This window comes from Paroedura picta, chromosome 9, assembly GCF_049243985.1.
Source record: "Paroedura picta isolate Pp20150507F chromosome 9, Ppicta_v3.0, whole genome shotgun sequence".
Lineage (NCBI taxonomy): Eukaryota > Metazoa > Chordata > Lepidosauria > Squamata > Gekkonidae > Paroedura > Paroedura picta.
Genome location: NC_135377.1, coordinates 19626343 through 19647523, shown reverse-complemented (window position 1 = coordinate 19647523; position 21181 = coordinate 19626343). Strand labels below are relative to the sequence as shown.

General features: G+C 49.3%; 1 protein-coding gene across 5 annotated transcripts in view; it reads right to left on the bottom strand.

The window, feature by feature from the left end:
- NCALD (neurocalcin delta) overlaps window positions 1-21181 on the bottom strand; it is a 91262-nt gene that overhangs the window by 11957 nt on the left and 58124 nt on the right. For all 5 annotated transcript variants that reach the window (XM_077351767.1, XM_077351764.1, XM_077351769.1 and 2 more), the window contains exons 2-3: window positions 4715-5111; window positions 526-631 (exon numbers count right to left, since the gene is read on the bottom strand). In XM_077351767.1, the coding sequence (XP_077207882.1) occupies window positions 526-631; window positions 4715-5092 (484 nt within the window). In that variant the 5' untranslated portion in view covers window positions 5093-5111. The remainder of the gene's footprint in view (window positions 1-525; window positions 632-4714; window positions 5112-21181) is intronic.

Genomic DNA, 21181 nt, shown 5'->3' with positions numbered 1-21181 from the left:
TTCTGAATATGGATGGTGACATTACTGACTTTGGGAATAAAATGCTTGCTTGAATTAGCTTGCTATTTGGCTCACCATCCTCCCCTGCTTAACATCTGTCTCTGTTTTGCATGGCCATAAGTGAAGGATTGCCTTGTACTTGATCTGGGAACAGAGAAAAGGTTTGGGATTCCCAGGGAAGAAGCCGATCTCTGTTCCTCTTTCTTTGCACAAAGTGCTAAAATGCCATCATAGCCCCAATCCACAAACTGGGTTTAAAGTCAATGATGAAGCAAGCTGCCCAAGTTAGAGGCTGGGCTACAAGTCTGCAAAGCTAACAATAAAGTATGTCTTGCCCTGATAAATTCTCTCCTCTAATCTAAATATATAAAGATTCAGCATTTCAGAGGTGCCTGGAAACAGGTTGCTATTTACATATTGTGACATCTTTCTGTGTATTCAGCCAAATTAGTGTAAAAACAGTCCGCAAAATCAGAATACCTTGAACCAAGTAAATTAAAAAGAACACATCCAAAGATTATTTACCATCTCGATTAGTATCCATCTGACGGAAGATTTTCTCTGTTCTTTTCTCTGGAGTCGATTCATCTTCCGGCATCTTCATAACTGAAGAAACCATCTTGTAGATTGCCTAAGAAGTGGGCCATAAGAAAGTGTTTGGAATTGTCATTATTCTAGAGCCCACCAGTTTCAGGGGTGACTCATTCTCTGAATAGCCCTGGGCAAACAGGAACTAAATTCAGGTTTAACTGAATTGGAGTCTTGCACTGCACATAAGCAGGCAGGGTTACCTAGGAATCATGGCAGTAGAAAGCACCAACGGTTTGCAGCCAACTTATGGAGGCCCCATCAAGCTTTCAAAGCAAGGGACTAACGGAGGCGGTTTACCATTGCCTTCCTCTGCAAAGCAACTCTGCTAGACTTTCTTAGAAGTCTCCCATCTAAGTTTTAAACATGACTAGCCCTGCTTAGATTCCAAGCTCTGACACAATCAGGCTAGCCCGGGCGATCCATGGACTCCTAGACCCCACGTAAAGCCAAACTAGGCACGGATACACCTTTTTATTTAGTTCAGGCGACTTCCCAGGCATGCTGATTACTTTTTTTCCCTAAACCTTCAGGTTTTACTTTGTTTTCTATTCTGTACATCAACTCATGAATTCACAAATAAATGAGCACTCGGCTGATTTAGAATTCAGCTCTCCTTAGTACAATGTGAATCAGAGCTATTCATTTAACACACACTAGTTTGCTTGCACAGGGAGTACCTCTACCTTTAGTTTGTTTGTTTTTTAATTATGGGGATTGTTATACAGACTTAATATTTATCAACCATACTTCGTTCCTGTATGGCGTTATATAAACTTTGAACGTTACAATAAAAACTAAAGACAGTGTGGCATAGTAGGACCGGGACTTGATGGTGATGGTCTTTGATTATAAGCCATTACATTGGCAGGTATTAGTTCTTCCTTACTGAACAGCATTTGCCATAATGCTATAGGAATATTCCTACTCCCCAATGAGAAATTCCTCAACCGTACAAGATTATTTTAATTGTTTCTTGAAATTCTGCATGTGTTTCTCTGGAGCAGGAATCTCCAACATCGCTTTGAAACGACATTGTAGTTGATGCATGAGGGTAGTTTAGTGCTCTGCACACCTTTGGTGATCTCTTTGCTTCCCTGGAAGGTCTTCTGGTGTTTCGCTTGAGGAGAGTCATCCATATAAAACATGACTTTGTAATTTGTTTATTAAAATATCTATATCCCAGCTTTTCCTATGTGAAAGAACTTAAGTCGGTTGTAGGCAAAATTTGGTGACAGCTTTCACGGCCATAGGCTTTGTGAAAAATGTCACTCCATTAACTACCAATACCGCATAATCTCTCCTCCAATTAAACTGTGCTTTTTGGAAGATGCAATGCAACAAAATAGTATGCAGGTTGGTTCTGGGGTCCAGCCCGTGAGTCCTGTGGAACTGTCACAAGGGACTGGTGGGTTCTCCTTCTTGGTTGCCACGTGTGATGCCAGGTTCGAATGATGACTGTGGTGAACATGGAGAAGGGATTTCACTCTTCCCTGCCACTCCATTTTCCCAATCTGAAATGGTCCAGGGCAGGGGTAGTCAACCTGTGGTCCTCCAGATGTCCATGGACTACAATTCCCATGAGCCCCTGCCAGCAGGGGCTCATGGGAATTGTAGTCCATGTACATCTGGAGGACCACAGGTTGACTACCCCTGGTCCAGGGTACACAATTTGGTCCAATTTGTGGAAACCCCAAGTTTACCCATGAAAAGAACCCCATAAAAAGAGCTGTGATGGCAACTGAAGGAGCCTCTCATTTTGTTTTCAGTACACAGAAATTTCAGCTTCCCCTCATTCCCAGATATGTTATTCTTGTTCATAAGCTCAGCTTTCCTAACTTTTAAGCAGAGCACATAATTCTGCATCCAGAAAGGCATTTGCTACTTTGATAAAATATTTATGTTTGCTTAATGTAATCAAGTCTCTCTCTCTCTCTCTCTCCCCCCCCCCCTGCTATTGACATTAGGGCAATGCATTTTACTCTGCCGTCTAGTAGTTACAGAAAATAGTGTGGGATGAACAAACCAAATGCCAGCATTCATTGCTGACAGTCCGGTGCAAAGAATCATTTGCAACATACTGCCATCAAAAACAATCTATTCTTTATTGCAGGGGAGATGCCTAAGCACAATAAAACTTCCCCCTCCCCCCCCAAAGCGGTGATCCTTCTTGAGTGTTGGAGAGGCCCTAATGAATTTTTCACCCCACAAGCGGTTTTGTTCCCTTCCATGAAAGGAAACCTGGACAGACAGAGGCGTGGATGAAGCTCTCCCTGTCACTGAAATACTGGAGGAATCTCAAGAGTATTCTATATCAGAGTCTATTTACTCAGAGGGTGGACTGGTGCTTCTGCAGAAGCATATGGTTGTTTTAGCTGCTATGCAATAACCAGTCAGGCAACCAGACGCTGCAGAGCTTGTAACAACCCAGCAGTGGGTGGAAGGTTCAGGCCATAACCCGATGGCCAAGAACAGATGCTCCCCTGTGGTCCCCTTCCTGATCCTGAAATTATTGTGGGAAATTCAGACACAATGCGCCTCCACCAACAAACACTGGGGATATGACCCAGGCTGTCAAAAGTAATGAACATTATGATGCTTATAACTCCCTCTTCAGCATGAGAACAAACCAGAGAAGCTGACTGGTTGCGACAGCTGAACAAAACCGCACCTCTGCATTAAGACAAAACAGAGCGAACAAAACCCCGGGAATTTTCAGAATGCTTCTTAGAATTGTCTTCTTTTGGAGCTGCAAATGAAATGAGGGCTCTCCAGTCAGGCCTCTCAGATGCCCACTGGTGTCTTGTAAGGACTGCCTTGTTTGCATTTGCTATTCCTCTCCTTACCCCTACCCATCAACTTACCTGTTAATCTCTTTCCCATCTTCAGCTATATTTATTATTCACTCACTTTATTTATATACTGTCTTTCTTCAGCAGATGAAGGGAGTTTTGCCTCTTGAAAGTTTATACTTTGAAACTTTTGTTTGTCTCTAAGGTGGAGCTGGGCTCAAATCTAATATTCTGTTGCAAGCCAGCATGGCTGCCCTCTGAAACTTGCTCCACAATGGGGAGCAATCTCCTGTCCTCTATTTTATCCTCATAACAACCCTGCAAGGTAGGTTAGGTTGGAAAGTGTTCCTGACCCAAGGTCACCCAGCAAACCTGTACAGCAGAGTGGGGATTCAAACCTGGTTCTCCCACATTCTGGTCAGATACTCTAATCCCTACATAATATTGGTTTTCATGGGGTTGCTGCTGTTGAACAGGGTGTTAAACAGCAGCAAGCAGCCAGTCCTGGCTGAGTAATGCAAGCCACATGTGGTTACTGTGAAGCCTGGACATAATGAGTCCTCTCTCAAAGGTCAGAACTGCCCTGGAAAAGACTCCTCCCCTTAACTTGTATGGACAGAAACCAAGGCTTGAAGAGTGGCAATATTGTTATGGTTGCCTGACAAATCTACAATGAGAGGGCATTCATTTTTAAGCCAAATATACTGCTTCTGTTATTCTGAGTGGTACCAATGTATTTTTAAAGAAGATTTAAGAATTTTCTGCAAACCTCCCCCCTCTCCCACCCCAGAAAGATACATCTTATTTGTTCAGGGCTTCAGTCTCTGGGTTTAAGTATCCATAGATGTGGCCATGTTGAGAATTATAGATGAAGAGTTCCCATGTGGACATACCACTATCATTGTACAATACCAACTGATGAGCAATGAAGGGCATGGCACAGGGGCCATTAATAGTACACTTTTTAAAATCTATTACCCAGGACTAGGGTTGAGCTCCCTTGGTTGGGAAATAGATAGAAATCACAAAGATAAGAAAACCAGCTAGCAGAGCCTCACCATTCATAAGCTTGATGCAGTAAATCAGAACCAGGAAACCTTCAGCATGAGATAAGACACAACCCTTGTTTGCATTAATAGATGGGGATTCATAAATGAAGCATACCCAGAAATCTCTATTCCATTCTAACATGTAGCTGAACTTTAGACAGGTTCTAATGTTATGTATTTTTCTATTCAAGAGAAAACATGGGAGGCCACAAATGTTGGAGGATTTATGGTTCAAATCAATCTGTATTGGAGAGGGGGAAGAGAGTTCTTTGACACGATATATACCTGGACTATTTCCAACATTTCTGCCTTGCTGATGTAGCCATTTCCATCCAGATCATACATGCTGAATGCCCACTTCAGCTTTTGCTCCAGTTTTCCTCGGGACGTTACACTCAAGGCTATGATAAATTCTCTGAAGTCTATCGTTCCATCACCGTTGGCATCAAAAGTACGGAACACGTGTTCAGCAAACTTAGAGGCGTCCCCATAAGGAAAAAAGTTCCCATAGATTTTCTTAAACTCCTCCATGGACAAATGTCCACTTGGACAGTCTCTCAGGAAACCTTTGTACCATTCCTGGATCTCGTGTTCTGTAAAGTCTGTGCTTTCTAGCAAGTCCTGCATAACTTCAGGGCGTAGTTTGCTATTCTGTTTTCCCATGTTGGCGTCAGGAACTTATCTAAAGAAGGGAGGAAAGAACAAGTTTATTTCTTCTATGCAAGCTAGAGGCTGATGATGAACACTTTACGTTGACCTGACTGAGTGCCTGGCAGACCTGTTTTTGGCTGTAGCCTTTACTTAATTTCAAATCCCACTCTGAGCAGTCCCCCAACTCTGCCCTTTGGGAGTCACACATTAGCAAAGGAACCTGAAACATTCTTTTCCATTCATGGAGCATCATGTACAGCTCTTTCAGTGATAGAATCATAGGATAATAGAGTGGGAAGGGACCTCATGGGTCATCTAGTCCAACCCCCCGCACAATGTAGGACACTCACAACCCTATGGCTCATCCACTGTAACCTGCCACACCCTTGAACCTTCACAGAATCAGCCTCTTTTTAAAAATTTCCAAAGATGGAGAACCCACCACCTCCTGAGGAAGCCTGTTACACTGAGAAACTGCTCCAACTATCAGGAACTTCTTCTGGATGTTGAGATGGAATTTCTTTTGAATTAATTTCATCCCATTGGTTCTGGTCCGTCCCTCTGGGGCAAGAGAAAACAACTTTTCTCCATCCTCTATATGGCAACCTTTTAAATACTTGAAGATGGTTATCAGATCAGATCTCCTTTCAGTCGTCTCTTCAGGTCAAACAGACCAAGCTCCCCCAACCTTTCTTCATACGTGTTGGTCTCCAAACCCCTCACCATCTTTGTTGCCCTCCTCTGGACATGCTGCAATTTGTCTACATCCTTCTTCAACTGGGGTGCCCAATACTGAACACAGTACTCCAAGTGAGGCCGAACCAGAGCAGAGTAAAGCGATACCATCACCTCCAATGATCTAGACACGATACTCCGAGTCTCCCCCATCCTATATTGGTGTATTTTTGCACTGGCAAACCACCCCGTATTGAGTCTGCCATGAAAACACTAGAGGGCGTCACCCCAAGGGTCAGACATGACCCAGTGCTTGCACAGGGGATACCTTTACTTACTCAAGATCCTTTAAGGAATTACCTGGGGGGCTGCAGTCTAGTATATCATGTCTACCAGATTAACACAAAACATTGATTTGGAGTGAGACTAAAACAGGACTTTCCCACTGCAACCCAACTCCCCTCATGTCATTCTGCAGGATCTGATATTTCCCAGAAGCACCATTTTCAGGAGGTCAGTGAGATGAGGCGAGAGGGGGGAGGCAGGGAACTTCCATCCTGCAGCTGGAAAAAGTAGTCTGGATATTTTGTGTTCCCTTGTCCCCTCTCACTTTTAGCCACACTCAACCCATCAACAGATCACAGGTCTATCTACTGGCTTCAGGATCCGTCACAATTGACCTATCATGACATATTCCAAATACTTAAGGGTACAGACATTTTTAAAAGAGGGGATGGCAATTTCTGCTGCTTCCCCCCTCCTGCTGCACTCCCTCCATTTTGTTCCCTATATTGTTCTTGAAGACTCATTAAATCTCCCACAGGGTTGTAAGCGTCCTGTATTGTGCAGGGGGTTGGTCTAGATGACCTAGCAGGGTCCCATCCAACACTATTATTCTATGATTCACAGCAGCTATAGTAGGAGTGTGTGTGTGTGTGTGTGTGTGTGTGTGTGTGTGTGGGAATATCTTCCTCTCTCCTGTAGATGCACCCTGAAGTCTTCATAACCGTGTGGTTGGGTACAGGGGATATAATTAGAAATTTTAACTATACAGTTAAAGAAAGTTAGAAAAAACTTTAACTGTACAGAGTTAGGTGGTCATGAGAAAACTTTTTAAAAACCAAACTAATTCTTTTTAAATAAAAAGGAAATAGAGCATGGCAGTAAGATAGAATCTTAAGGCTTAGACAAAAAGTTATTTTTCAACACACTTTTAATATCTTGGTGGCCAGGTATCAAAACCAATTAGTAGTTATAAATTGGTTTAGTCAAGATCCTTTGAAGATATCTTTGCGAGACAGAAAGATCCGCCATGGTGCGGCATTTATAACACTGGAAAGTCTGTCTTTTTTTAATTAACCATCAGACTATATATCTGAATAAGCTTTTATGTCCAGTTTTTCAATTCAATTGCCACTGTTACTTCTGTCGGAAGAAAATTGCTCTGTCCCACGTTGCACAAGTCTAGTAAAGATTGGTGCCTTTGGGCTATTAAACAGCATTTCAAAAGCTGGTAGCCCAGTTGTGAAGGAAAGTTTAATTAGGTTTTCTAGAAGCTCTGAAGGAGCCCCTTTTGAAGGAGCCCCTTCATGGTTCCTTCAGGTGATCATTATCTCTCAGACCTGCCAATTCCTGCAGGAGGGAAAGCCTTTTTTATGAAAAGTACTGAATGGAAACAGAACTCCTTGGGCAAACAAAGACCACCCCAATATGAACTGATAATGTACTTTGTGATGTTACACTCTCCCTTTTCCCCGGAGCCCTGAGAAGTTCTGAGGATAGCAATCCTTGGGTTTGTTTTCCTTGTCATGGTTTCATCATTTGTAAATAAAGTAAATTGTGCAAAGAAGTAGAACATGGGTAGAGTTGCCATATTAAAATTTCCCACATCTGGATAACATATTTTGTACAGTATGACCATTGTTTGCTGTTTATGCAAACCAAGGACATGTTACATTATCTACCTCCTTATTATATACCTCCTTTCCCCCCCAAAAAAAGATTGGGATAGGATAACGGCAAAACATCTCTTTGTCTGAGCTTTTGGCTCATGACAGGGTTTGTTGAGGCTCTCTTCCCCCCCCCCCTCCAACTCCCATTTCAATTTGTTTTAGAAATTATGCAAACATTTTTATACAACAGTAAACAACAGTGAAAAGGAAAACAGAAACCTATTAAACAATTCCAAAATATTAATATAAAAAGGCAGTGATTAAAGAGAACGTTCAGATCAGATTTTAAAAGAGAGCTGGAACAAACACATTTCAATTCAGTATAAGTTTTAGCTGCCAAAAAGCAAGGAAGTGTTTCCAAGTTGTCAGAAATGAATGCTTTTAACTGCTCTCTGTCTTTCAAATAAGTAATTTCATTTAACCTTGGAATTTTAGCTCTTAGCCAATCAAACTTTTAATGTTCATATTTGCAACAAATTACTAGCTCTACACCAGTGGTCCCCAACCTTTTTATCACAGGGAACCAGTCAACGCTTGACAATTTTACTGAGGTCCGAGGGGGGGGGGAGTCTACCGCCGACGCCTGAGCCCCTGCTCCACCTGCTTTCCCGCCGGCACCCCTGACTCCTTGCTGCCCGCTAGGGGGCGCTGCCAGCAGCAACTGCACAGTGCCACGCCGAGGGGGAGCCCCAGTCATGGCGGCCCCAGAGAGCATCAATGGTGAGCCGGCGGCAGAGTGGCAGAGCAGCCCCTGAGGCAGCAGCTGGGGAGGAGGATGAGGAGGAGCCGCGGCCCAGTATCAACTGATATACGGACCGGGACCGGTCCCCGGACCGGGGTTTGGGGGCTGCTGCTCTACACTATTAATATTTTGGCGGCCCATATAAGATCTAACATTATACGTGCAAGTTTTTCTTTTAAAAAATTAGTCCAGGTTGAGAATCAAAAGGACACTTTTAGGTTTTCTTGGAGTCGGAGACGTGGCACACAATTAACGGTGCTCTCTTCCAAGGCAACAGAAAAGCCTGTCTTGGAGAGCCAAAGATGGAGCAAGGCCCTGTACATGGCCCTGTATCTCTCTGGTTAATGTGAAGATAGAAGTTATGACACAAGACTTGTTACCACACCCTGACAAACACAGGAACATCACATTCAAGTTAACAAGGGGAACATGCTTGCATGCTTGTTCAGAGAGCAGAAACCCAGGATCTTTTACCTACAGAGGTGGCTGTGAGAGGCAATTTTTCGGTAGGAAAAGGATAACGGAGGCCTGATTGTAAAGGAATATAGAGCTTATTGAGAGATTGGGTACAATACTGTGTGTATGTGTATAGGGGCTTATCCTAAGCATATTGCTAGGACTTCTAAATCAAAGTACAGACATGTTCCTTATCCTATAATTAATATAGCAACAACAACCCAACAGTCAGTAAATCTCCTCCGAACTGGAGCAGGAGTTACTCTTTAAGTTAAACTTGTCCTTGTGGAGAAATGCAAAACATGACAGAGAAGTTACATCAGTAGGGTCAGCGGTGCCCAGTCTGCTAGATGTGAGGGAGAGGAAAGATTGCCTGTCCTATTATTTGATTAAATCAGGTGAAAGACAGCAGGATCTGGTGCATGCTAGAGGTCTCTGTTGCAGGAAGCCACCTGCTAAACAGTAACTCCTTAAAATGCTGCAGCCCATGCCTCCATTCAAGGTGTGATCATTTCGGATTGTCACTGGAGAGGGGAGGGGTTAGGAATTAGAAGATGGTACACCCCCACTGAAGTCTCTCACAGGAAATGGTTCTTGTGAGTAGATGTTCGACCCTTCTAGGCCAATGCATGCTTGGGGGAGGGGGGCTGTGCTTGAACCTGGACTGATGCCCCCTGCCTGTATTGGGGGGCTTGGGCCCAGCTAGTCATGTTGAAACAAGCTGAAGGGGAGATGGCCCTGCAAAACTGAAAGCAGCATGACTATCACAGAGGTGAGCCCCGGAGGGAGGCTTCAGTGGGAAGGTGGAAACCTACTCAAACCACATGGATTCATGGACTCCTTGCACTAACTCCATGGACCCCAGGGGCCCTCAGCCCACAGGTTGGAAACCACTGCCCTGCACTCTGTAGTGAGTCAGCCAGGGTAAGCATGGCTGCCCTCTGAAACTTGCTCCACAATGGGGAGCAATCTCCTGTCCTCTATTTTATCCTCATAACAACCCTGCAAGGTAGGTTAGGTTGGAAAGTGTTCCTGACCCAAGGTCACCCAGCAAACCTGTACAGCAGAGTGGGGATTCAAACCTGGTTCTCCCACATTCTGGTCAGATACTCTAATCCCTACATAATATTGGTTTTCATGGGGTTGCTGCTGTTGAACAGGGTGTTAAACAGCAGCAAGCAGCCAGTCCTGGCTGAGTAATGCAAGCCACATGTGGTTACTGTGAAGCCTGGACATAATGAGTCCTCTCTCAAAGGTCAGAACTGCCCTGGAAAAGACTCCTCCCCTTAACTTGTATGGACAGAAACCAAGGCTTGAAGAGTGGCAATATTGTTATGGTTGCCTGACAAATCTACAATGAGAGGGCATTCATTTTTAAGCCAAATATACTGCTTCTGTTATTCTGAGTGGTACCAATGTATTTTTAAAGAAGATTTAAGAATTTTCTGCAAACCTCCCCCCTCTCCCACCCCAGAAAGATACATCTTATTTGTTCAGGGCTTCAGTCTCTGGGTTTAAGTATCCATAGATGTGGCCATGTTGAGAATTATAGATGAAGAGTTCCCATGTGGACATACCACTATCATTGTACAATACCAACTGATGAGCAATGAAGGGCATGGCACAGGGGCCATTAATAGTACACTTTTTAAAATCTATTACCCAGGACTAGGGTTGAGCTCCCTTGGTTGGGAAATAGATAGAAATCACAAAGATAAGAAAACCAGCTAGCAGAGCCTCACCATTCATAAGCTTGATGCAGTAAATCAGAACCAGGAAACCTTCAGCATGAGATAAGACACAACCCTTGTTTGCATTAATAGATGGGGATTCATAAATGAAGCATACCCAGAAATCTCTATTCCATTCTAACATGTAGCTGAACTTTAGACAGGTTCTAATGTTATGTATTTTTCTATTCAAGAGAAAACATGGGAGGCCACAAATGTTGGAGGATTTATGGTTCAAATCAATCTGTATTGGAGAGGGGGAAGAGAGTTCTTTGACACGATATATACCTGGACTATTTCCAACATTTCTGCCTTGCTGATGTAGCCGTTTCCATCCAGATCATACATGCTGAATGCCCACTTCAGCTTTTGCTCCAGTTTTCCTCGGGACGTTACACTCAAGGCTATGATAAATTCTCTGAAGTCTATCGTTCCATCACCGTTGGCATCAAAAGTACGGAACACGTGTTCAGCAAACTTAGAGGCGTCCCCATAAGGAAAAAAGTTCCCATAGATTTTCTTAAACTCCTCCATGGACAAATGTCCACTTGGACAGTCTCTCAGGAAACCTTTGTACCATTCCTGGATCTCGTGTTCTGTAAAGTCTGAACCCCATCAGAAGTGTGAAACAAACACCCTTGAAGACCTCAGCCTTATCAGCTAGGATCAACTTTGTCCTGCCAAGATGTATTTCCACCTCATTCAGCCTTGGTCCCCTGAAGACAGTGGCCAGGCATTAAATTCAGGCCAGCTATATACAAATCTATCTGGTGGTCTAGCTCAAGAACCATAAGAGAGGTAAAGCACAGCATATTGAGGACTTTCCCTTCCAAAGCCATGGCTTTCTCCCAAGAGCTTATGTAAAGATTAAACAGCACAGGATAGAAAACTGAACTCTGGAGATTCATAGCACATCCTCCAAAAATGAACATGTAGCTCAATCCATTAGTGTTGTCAATTTCCAGATGGGAGCTTGGAGATCTCCTGCTTTTATAAGTGCTCTCCGGGCTAAAGAGAGCACTTCCCCTAGAGAAAATGGTTGCTTTGCAGGAAGGACTCCATGGCAGTGGTCCCCAACCTTTCTGAGGTTGGGGACCGGCAGGGCATTGGGGCGCGGCCCGCGGCCCGCGCGGGCCACGCCCGCACATCGGGCCGCGCCCGCGAGCTGCGCCCACACATAGGGCCGTGCCCGCGAGCCGCGCCCGCACATCGGGCCGCGCCCGCGTGCCGCACCCCCGCATTGGCCCGCGCCCGCGAGCCGCACCTGCACGGACGCGGCCCGGCCCCGATTCCTTCTCCCCGCCCTCCCACAGTAAGAAGCTTCCCGGGCCGCAAGCTTGCAGCCTGGGAAGTTTTTTACTGCGGGGGGCGGGCGGGGAGAGGGAGCCACGGCCCGGCGCCATGGCCGCAGGTTGGGGACCACTGCTCCATGGCACTGTACTCCGCTGAAGTCCCTCCCCTCCCCAGGCTCCACTCCCAAACCTCCAGGAATTCCCCAGTTCAGGTCTATCAACCCTACAAATCAAAGTAAACCCATAACAAAACGTAATCTAATTTGGGAAGTGTCACCAAGTTGTACATGTGAAAGCAAAACCACTGGATTGTCCCCAAACATTCACTGCATTTTTGCTTTAACTGGATTTAGTTTAATAAGTTTTAAAGGTAAAGGTAAAAGTATCCCCTGTGCAAGTACCAGGTCATGCCTGACCCTTGGGGTGATGCCCTCTAGCGTTTTCATGGCAGACTCAATACGGGGTGGTTTGCCAGTGCCTTTAGAGATAATTTAACACATTCAAATAAGTCAAAGGATGTAGGATGTGTGTTTAAATTCTCTATATTTTACCTCGGCCTTTCCATCCTGCATCCCAACTCTCACAGCTGTCTAATACTTCTGTCACCTTAATAGTATATTCAGGCACCATGAACTTTGTCTCAAGCTCTACTGACATTCTTATTTGTAGTAGATTAACCACAAATCGAACACTCTGGATTCTGGTTTAGTTGTTATACAATGTCCACAAATGCCTCAACTTTCAGAAAGGCAATAAAGCGCCAAGGGAACAAGATGAAGTAACTAATAGTTGAGTATCATTAACCAAGCAACAGCGAGAGCTCAGATAACCTTCGACACAAGTTAAGAAACAAAACGATGGACACATGACCCCTATAGCCAGAGGAAATGTAAGGTAACTGTTTTTTGTAATTCTTGGTATAGGATTTTAATCCAGGAAACCCAGATTACGTAGGGCTGGGAGTTGAACTGCCTTGCTAGATCAGACCAGTGGCCCATCAATTCCAGCATCCTGTTTCACATAATGGCCACATAGCTGGCCTGGAGGGCCAACAAAGCACAGCCTTCCTCTATGTTACCCCCTCTCTACTGCTTACAATGGTGGAGGTCCCCTTTACTTGCCACAGCGATTAGTCATTAATGGACCTATCTATTAACCCTTTTTTAAAGCCTCCCACATTAGTAGCCCTTACAGTGAATTCCACCATTTACAGTGCCATCCTAAACCTAGCTACCCTGTTCTAAGCTTGTTGACTTTCATGAATTTAAAAGTATGTGCTTACAAGGACACCCTTAATTACACATTGAGGAAAGAAGTACCACCTTTTTATCAACTTGAATCCATCTTTGTCATTTCCTTCATTCCTCCTTTGTGAAATCCTTTTTACAATGACTGGCCCAATACCCTATGAAAAACTGTAGCATTCACTTTTTTTCTCCTTAATTGCTTTCCGTTGCTTCATGGTGCTTAACAAGCCTTTCATGTTTTGACAAAGCAGAGCACTTCAGCCTTTCTTTCCTTTCTCTCCTGATGCCCTTGAATGGGAGGCTTGATCATTAATGCAAGCCCAACAGAGGAGAGTGCAGCCAATGCGCTGTGTGTCATGCTGTACAACAGGAAGATGTGCCCTAGGAGCTCTTGGCTTCCTAGCTAGAAAGCTGTAGCTAACAATTAAGACTATGAACCAGTACAAAAGAATGCAGGTAAATAACTTGCAACAGGTTGTCAGAGTCAATTTCAAGCTCTCCAGTTTCTCTTATTTTCAGCTTCCCCCTGATCATAATCATAGGATATTATTATGTCTTCCAGCTGCTCTTTCAGAAGCCACTGAACTAAAGCGTAGCTAACAAACTGCAAATGAAGTCCACAGAGGCTTCCTAGACACAGTCTGTTTAAAGCTATCCTGGAATCTCCGGTGGAGTCAACAGGACGCCTTTAAGTCTCCAACCTAATTTTTTCTGGTTGAATTGACTGACAGTGCAATCCTAGGCAGAGTTGAGCCTTTTGAAGACCACCGACCTCAATGGGTTTAGAAGAGTGTTGCTCTGTTTAGAATGGTATTGTGTCGGGAACCCGCTTGCTAACTGAAAAACAGGGTGCCCCTTTGAAGAAAACGTCACGCCAGGCCTGGTGAACGGTACAACAGGAACAAGCTTTATTTCAGCAACGTGGAGTCCGCTGGTATGGAGTAAGAGCTTCCACCGAACTCCAGGTGGAAGCTCCCTTTTATACAAAACCCACCTCCTTAGGCTGTATTGCCCCACCCAGTACTTGCGGAGGGAACATGCTGATACAATCATGACTCATGCACATATGCGAGGTTTTCCGGGGTTCCTGATGGCCCATTTTCCTGGAACAAAGGGCCATCTCCGGGCCCTTGTCAAAAGGTGGAGGGGGACATTGAGGTTCTTTAGCGGCCATTGCCACCTCAACGATCGGGTGGGGCAGCTGGGCGCCCAGCTGCCGGCTTGCCTATGATCACCATGCCCTACCTCCGTGATCGCGGCCGCCTCTGATGGCGGGGTTCGGTCCCGTTCCCAAGCCACCAAGGACCGAACCACGACATTCTGCCCCCCCAAAGGTCCATTCTCCAACCCCCCGGGGCGGCCAGGATACCGCTTGTGGAAACGTTCAGTGAGTCGGGGCGCAAGGACGTCCGCTGCCCAGACCCATTCCCGGTCCCCCAAAGCGAAGTCCTTCCATTCCACGAGGTACTGCAACTTCCCCCTGTGGAGTCTAGAGTCCAGGATATCCGCCACCTCGTGGTGCTCCCCCCCCGGCAGGACCTCGGGCGCTGGCGGGGAAAACACGGGGTGCCAAACGTCACCGTCCGGAGTTTTTTTTAGAAGGCTCACGTGAAAGACGGGATGGATGTGCCGGAGGTTCTTGGGGAGCTTGAGCTTGACTGAAACTTCGTTGATCGGGGCCAAGACCTCGAAAGGCCCCAAAAACCGAGGGCCTAGCTTCTTGCTGGGCAAATTCAACCGTAGGTTCCGGGTGGAAAGGTAAACTCGATCCCCCGGTCGGATCTCCTCAGCTGGTCGTCTCTTCCGGTCGGCGTCCTCTTTCTGCGTTGCCTTGACTTTGTGGAGCTGCTCCTGCAGCGACTTCCAGCAGCTCCCGGCACGCTTCCCCCACTCGCGAAGGTCGGCCGATTCCCGGGCGGGGACCTCTCCAAGCTCCGGGAAGTGTCTCAGGTCTGTCCCGTAGACGACGGCAAAAGGCGACATCTCCGTGCTGCTGTGGTCTGCGTTGTTGTACGCGAACTCGGCCAGGGGGAGCAGGGGCACCCAGGTGTCTTGATGATAGGAACCGAAACACCGCAAGTACTGCTCCAGTACTTGATTAACCCGCTCGGTCTGCCCGTCCGTCTGGGGGTGGTAAGCGGAGCTCAGCCCTTGCTCGATGTCTAACAGGCGCAGGAAAGCTTGCCAAAACCGGGACACGAATTGTGAGCCCCGATCGGAAATCACCTTGTCCGGCAGCCCGTGCAGTCGGAACACGTGATCCAGGAACATCCGAGCCAACTGTGAAGCACTGGGGACACTGGCGCAAGGAATGAAATGGGCCTGTTTGGAAAATAGATCTACCACCACCCAGATCACCGTTTTCCCCTTGCTGGGAGGCAAGTCTGTTATAAAGTCCATGGAGATCACTGACCACGGCCGGGTCGGGACCTCGAGCGGGTGCAGCAGACCTTTCGGCTTGCCAACCCCCGGCTTGCAGGTCAGGCAGACAGGACAACCACTGACGTAAGCTTTTGTGTCCCGCCGCAGACTGGGCCACCAAAACCGCCGCCGGGCCAACTTCCAGGATTTTACGAAGCCGAAGTGCCCGGCGGTCTTAGCATCGTGGCAGAGGCTGAGGGCTTCCCGTCGTAGCCCTTCCGGGACGTAGACAGCCTCCCCCCTCCGCCAGAGACCGGAGTCCAAAATCAAAGAGTCCCGGAGCTCAGCCAGCTCCTCGTCTGTCCCATAGGCTGCCACTAGGCGGTCTCGGAGCGGGGCGGTCGCCGGGTCGGGCTCCCATTCCTCCCTGGCCCGCCGCCTAGTGACGACCCCCCGTCCCAGCTGCTCCTCACCAAACACGGACCTGGTGCAGGGAGCGTACCCCTCCCCATAATGCGGCAGACGGGAGAGGGCGTCCGCGAGGAAATTCTCTTTGCCGGGGATGTGACCAAGCTTGAAATTGTACCGCGAAAAGAACTCCGCCCACCTCATCTGCTTGGCGTTCAGGGATCGCGGTTGCCGGAGCGCCTCCAGATTCTTGTGATCTGTCCAGACCTCGAACGGCTCCTCTGTTTCCTCCAGCCAATGCCGCCATTCGGTGAGGGCGAACTTAATCGCAAACGCCTCCTTCTCCCAGGTAGACCAGTTCCGCTCCGTTTCGGCGAATTTTCGTGAGAGGTAGGCCGCCGGCCTCAGCTGTCCCGCCTTGTCTCGCTGCAGGAGAACCGCCCCGGCTGCTGCGTCGCTGGCGTCGACTTGTACCACCATCGGCTGGGTTGGGTCGACGTGCAGTAGCGTGGGCTCAGACGCGAAAGCTTGCTTGAGGGCCAGGAACGCTGCCTCCGATTTCTCATTCCAGCCGAGCGCTGCGCTGGGCCGCGTGGCGCGAGGACCTCTCCCCTTGGTACCTAGCAAGTCCGTGAGGGGAGCCACTACGGAGGAGTATCTGGGGATGAAGCCTCTAAAAAAGTTAGCAAACCCCAGGAAGCTTTGTAGCTGTTTCCGGGTGCGGGGCCTTTCCCAGGCCAGCACCGCCTGCACCTTCTCGGGGTCCATAGCTATGCCCTGGGCTGAGATGCGGTAGCCCAAATAGTCCAGGGAGGGACGGTGGAATTCGCACTTAGCCAGCTTCACGTATAGGTGGTTTGCCAGCAGGCGCTTTAACACCTCCCTCACCAGGGTCACGTGCTCTTGGGGATCTTGGCTGTAGATCAGGACGTCATCCAAATAAACCACCACCCCCTGAAACAGAAGGTCCTGCAACACCTCATTAATTAGACTCATGAAAACCCCAGGTGCCCCGCTTAAGCCGAACGGCATCACTTTAAATTCGAATTGTCCCAATTGACAGTTAAACGCTGTTTTCCACTCATCCCCCTCCCGGATGCGTACCCGGTAGTACGCCTCCCTTAGGTCCAGTTTAGTGAACAGAGTCCCTTTGCCCAGCCGGGCCAGCAAATCCGGGATCAGCGGGAGGGGGTAAGCGTTCCCCGCTGCGATGGCGTTGAGGCCCCGGTAGTCCTGGCACAGCCGTCGGGACCCATCCTTTTTCCGGACGAACAAGACTGGAGCTCCCATGGGACTGGAAGCGGGCCGGATGAAACCTCGGGCCAGATTTTTATCCAAAAACTCCCGGAGGTCCTTGAGCTCACCCTCACTCATCTTGTAGATGCGCCCTTTGGGTAGTACCGCCCCCTCTGGGATGTTGATAGCGCAGTCCGTGCGGCGGTGTGGGGGTAGCTCGTCCGCTTCCCGCTCGCTGAAGACGGCTGCGAGGTCTCGGTACTCTGGCGGGACCTCGGGCTCTGGTTTCTCCTGCTGCGCCGCCGCCGCTCCCCTGGGACGCGCCGCCGTCCTCTTGTGGCTGGAATTCTCGTGGGGGACCCGATGCCGTGCACCCACCGTCAAGTCGAACTTCAGGGTCCCCGCCCGCCAGTCCACCACGGGGTTGTGTTCCTTCAGCCAATCCAGGCCCAACACCGCCCGATATCCCGCTACGGGGACCTGGATCAGCCACCGCAGCTCTTGGTGGTCCCCTATGTGGATGGCGATAGGACCCACCTCCTCCCCGAAAGGTCCCCCCTGAATCGGGCTGCCGTCCATCTGGACGAAAACCAGGGGAACCTTCCGAATGCGCTTCGGTAGCCCCAAAGCCCGGGCTATCTGGGGGTGGACCATGCTGTGGTCGCATCCAGAGTCCAAAAGAGCCTCCCCCACCCAACTTAGTCCGTTCTCCGGGTTCCGGAGCTCTAAAATTACCACGTTCGGAGGTCGCGCCTCATGCTGCAGGGGTTTTCCCTCGCACCGCGGGACCTGCTGCCCGGCGCCGTCTACAGCAGGTCCTGGCCGTTTCCCGTCGCCTGGGCGCTTCCTGGTTCGTTGCGGAGGTCCTCCGCCCGGCGTGCCTGCTGGGGGCGTGTCGCACCTCCCCCCTGGGAGAGCCCGCGGTCCTCCCCCCCTTGCCGTTGGCACGCTGCTGCGAAATGTCCTGACCCCCCGCATTTCAGGCACAGACCTTCCCGGCGTCTCCTTTCCCGCTCGGGGTTCGGGGGTCGTTTGGGGCGAGAGTTGTCGGGGCCCGGTCTCGGCGCCTCGGCTGACCCGCCTTTGGCCTCCCGGGGGGGTGCGGCGGCCCAACCCAGGCTGGCTTCCAGCTTGGCGACCACAAAACACCACCCCTCCAGTGTAGACAGATCTTCTTCCGTCCCCTTGATCACGGCCCATTCCCTGAGCTTCGGGTTAAGGCCCTCCCGGAAGTACTCGATTTGGGTCTCCTCGTTCCAGGAGAACACCTTGCCTGCTTCCCTCCGGAAAATGTCTATATAGTCCATAACCCCCCTAGTACCCTGTCGAAGTCCCTTGATCCGACTCTTTGCCTTGTCCTCAGCCTGGGGGTCCTGGAATCGTCGGCGGAGCGCGACCACGAAGTCCTGCAGGTCCCGAGTTGCCGGGTCGCCGCGCTCGGCCAACCCTAGGTACCACTGACCCGCCTTGCCCTGGAGACACGATGCCACCCCCCAGACCAAGTCCTCGGAGTCCTCATACCGGTCTCCATACCTCCGGGCATGCGTCAGCGCGTGGAGGAGGAACTGCGGGAGGTCGTCCGGCGTCCCGTCGAAACGCGCCTTAAGCTCTGGGGGGGAACGTTTTGGAGAGTAGTCCGACCCCCTCCGGATCCGGGATTCTCGGCGTCCGCCGTCTCGTCCTGCTCCGCTCCACCGGCTACCAACTTGCCCAACGACGCCGTGCCGCTCCCTGCCTTGCACGTCGCTCCTGCGTTGGTCCGGCTCTCGCCGCCCCGTCGGCTCACCCGCTCCCCCGAGATCCTCTGCTATCTCGCCTCTCCGCTGGCCGTCTCGCCTACTCGGGACTGAAAACTGCTCCGGGTCGGGGTCCGGGGCCCGCTCACCAGTACCGGGCTCGTCCTCGTCGCTGGAGACGTCCTCACTCGACGCGATCCCCTCCGCCGTTGTATTACCAGTCCCCCCGGGCCCGGCCCAAGCTTGCTCACGGGCTTCAGCTGCCTGCAAGCGCCTGGCCAAGTCCGCCATGGCCCGCCGCAGGTCCTCTAGGGATTCCTCAGGTCCTACCGGGCGAAGCGCCTGCCTCAGCTGGGTGTCCCAGGTTGGGGCCAACCCCCCAGACCTCGGCGCGCTCCCCGCCGTGCTTGGGAAACCCATGGCCCGGCGCCTTCCCTTGGCCGCCGCTGCCGAGGGTCTCGGGGTCCCGGACAGCTGCTCCTGGCCCCCCGATTTTCGGAGGAAATCTCCCGGGGACATTAAACTCATGTTCCCGGGGTTCGTGGGGGTCGAGACCGCCCCGTTGCTTGAAAACGCCATCTCTGGATCCGTCCCGATAAGCGCTCGGATGCGATGCCGACCCTGGAGTTCGGTGGGAAGCTCTTACGATGTCGGGAACCCGCTTGCTAACTGAAAAACAGGGTGCCCCTTTGAAGAAAACGTCACGCCAGGCCTGGTGAACGGTACAACAGGAACAAGCTTTATTTCAGCAACGTGGAGTCCGCTGGTATGGAGTAAGAGCTTCCACCGAACTCCAGGTGGAAGCTCCCTTTTATACAAAACCCACCTCCTTAGGCTGTATTGCCCCACCCAGTACTTGCGGAGGGAACATGCTGATACAATCATGACTCATGCACATATGCGAGGTTTTCCGGGGTTCCTGATGGCCCATTTTCCTGGAACAAAGGGCCATCTCCGGGCCCTTGTCAAAAGGTGGAGGGGGACATTGAGGTTCTTTAGCGGCCATTGCCACCTCAACGATCGGGTGGGGCGCCCAGCTGCCGGCTTGCCTATGATCACCATGCCCTACCTCCGTGATCGCGGCCGCCTCTGATGGCGGGGTTCGGTCCCGTTCCCAAGCCACCAAGGACCGAACCACGACATATTGTTATATTGCAAAAATTGCCCATTTCATGACTACAAAAGCAAAATTTCACATTGTACTGGAAGACTTTCATTCAAATGTTCTACATTTAATTTTCCTTTATGCTGCTAATTGCATTTGTGATGCTCACATATCCTTTACAAGAGACATTTGGCACTGCAGAAGCATTTGTTTTGGATGGAAAATGAGCCTGCTGAAAGCAACCATGTATTTGCAAACACCAGAGGAAATCAGAATAATATCTGGGGCCCCCACCCGCCCCTGGCAGATTCATTACAGCAGTAATATAAACCCTCCAATTGGAAAGATTTGTTCCTGAGCATCCGCCTGTGGGAATGGCAGACCATCATTGTTCTGGTTTCAGGCAGGGCTCTGATAGAGGAGTCTGGGTGGGAAAACCAATATCCATTTACCAAGCAGCGCATGGAACCATTTGGTGAGCCAGTCTGGCTTGTATCATCTTCCTATGTGTCCAGTTTCTCCAGATTCCTGGCCAAGTGTGGTCAAATTTTCATCTCTTTACTATGTTATAAATGAGCTGGACTGGAATCCAGCAGCACCTGAAAGACCAATGAGATTTCCAGGGTCTAAGCCAGCCTTTCTCAACTTTTTTACTGCAACATTTTTCAGGCTTCAAGAAACCCCAGAAGTGGCTAGATTGTGCAGAATATGGTTGCTGTGTACATGCCCACCCGGGACCCTGCCCCTTCCCATCCCCTTCAGGCCTATTATTGGTCACGGGGGGTGGGGGGAGGTCCACGTGACCATATATGGTCATATCATCCAATAACACAAATTAATTAATTCTCACCCATTTGGGAAACCCTTCCAGGGCCCCGAGAAACCCTGGAATAAGCTTTCAAAAGTCAAAGCTCTGAAAAAGGAAGTTTTACTCTCAAAAGCTCAGCCTGAAAATCTTGTTAGTCTCTAACATGCCACTGGATTCAAAGTGGGCTCTTCTTCTGCAGACCATCCCAGCTACAAAGCTGAAAATATGTCATGAATGTGCCCTGGGATTCCTGCAGAAAGCACAGGACATATCAAGACCAGGCAGGGAAACCACCAACAGGACTTTAAACACCACCAAAACATCTCCATCATCTCCCTCTCCCTCTCCCTCTC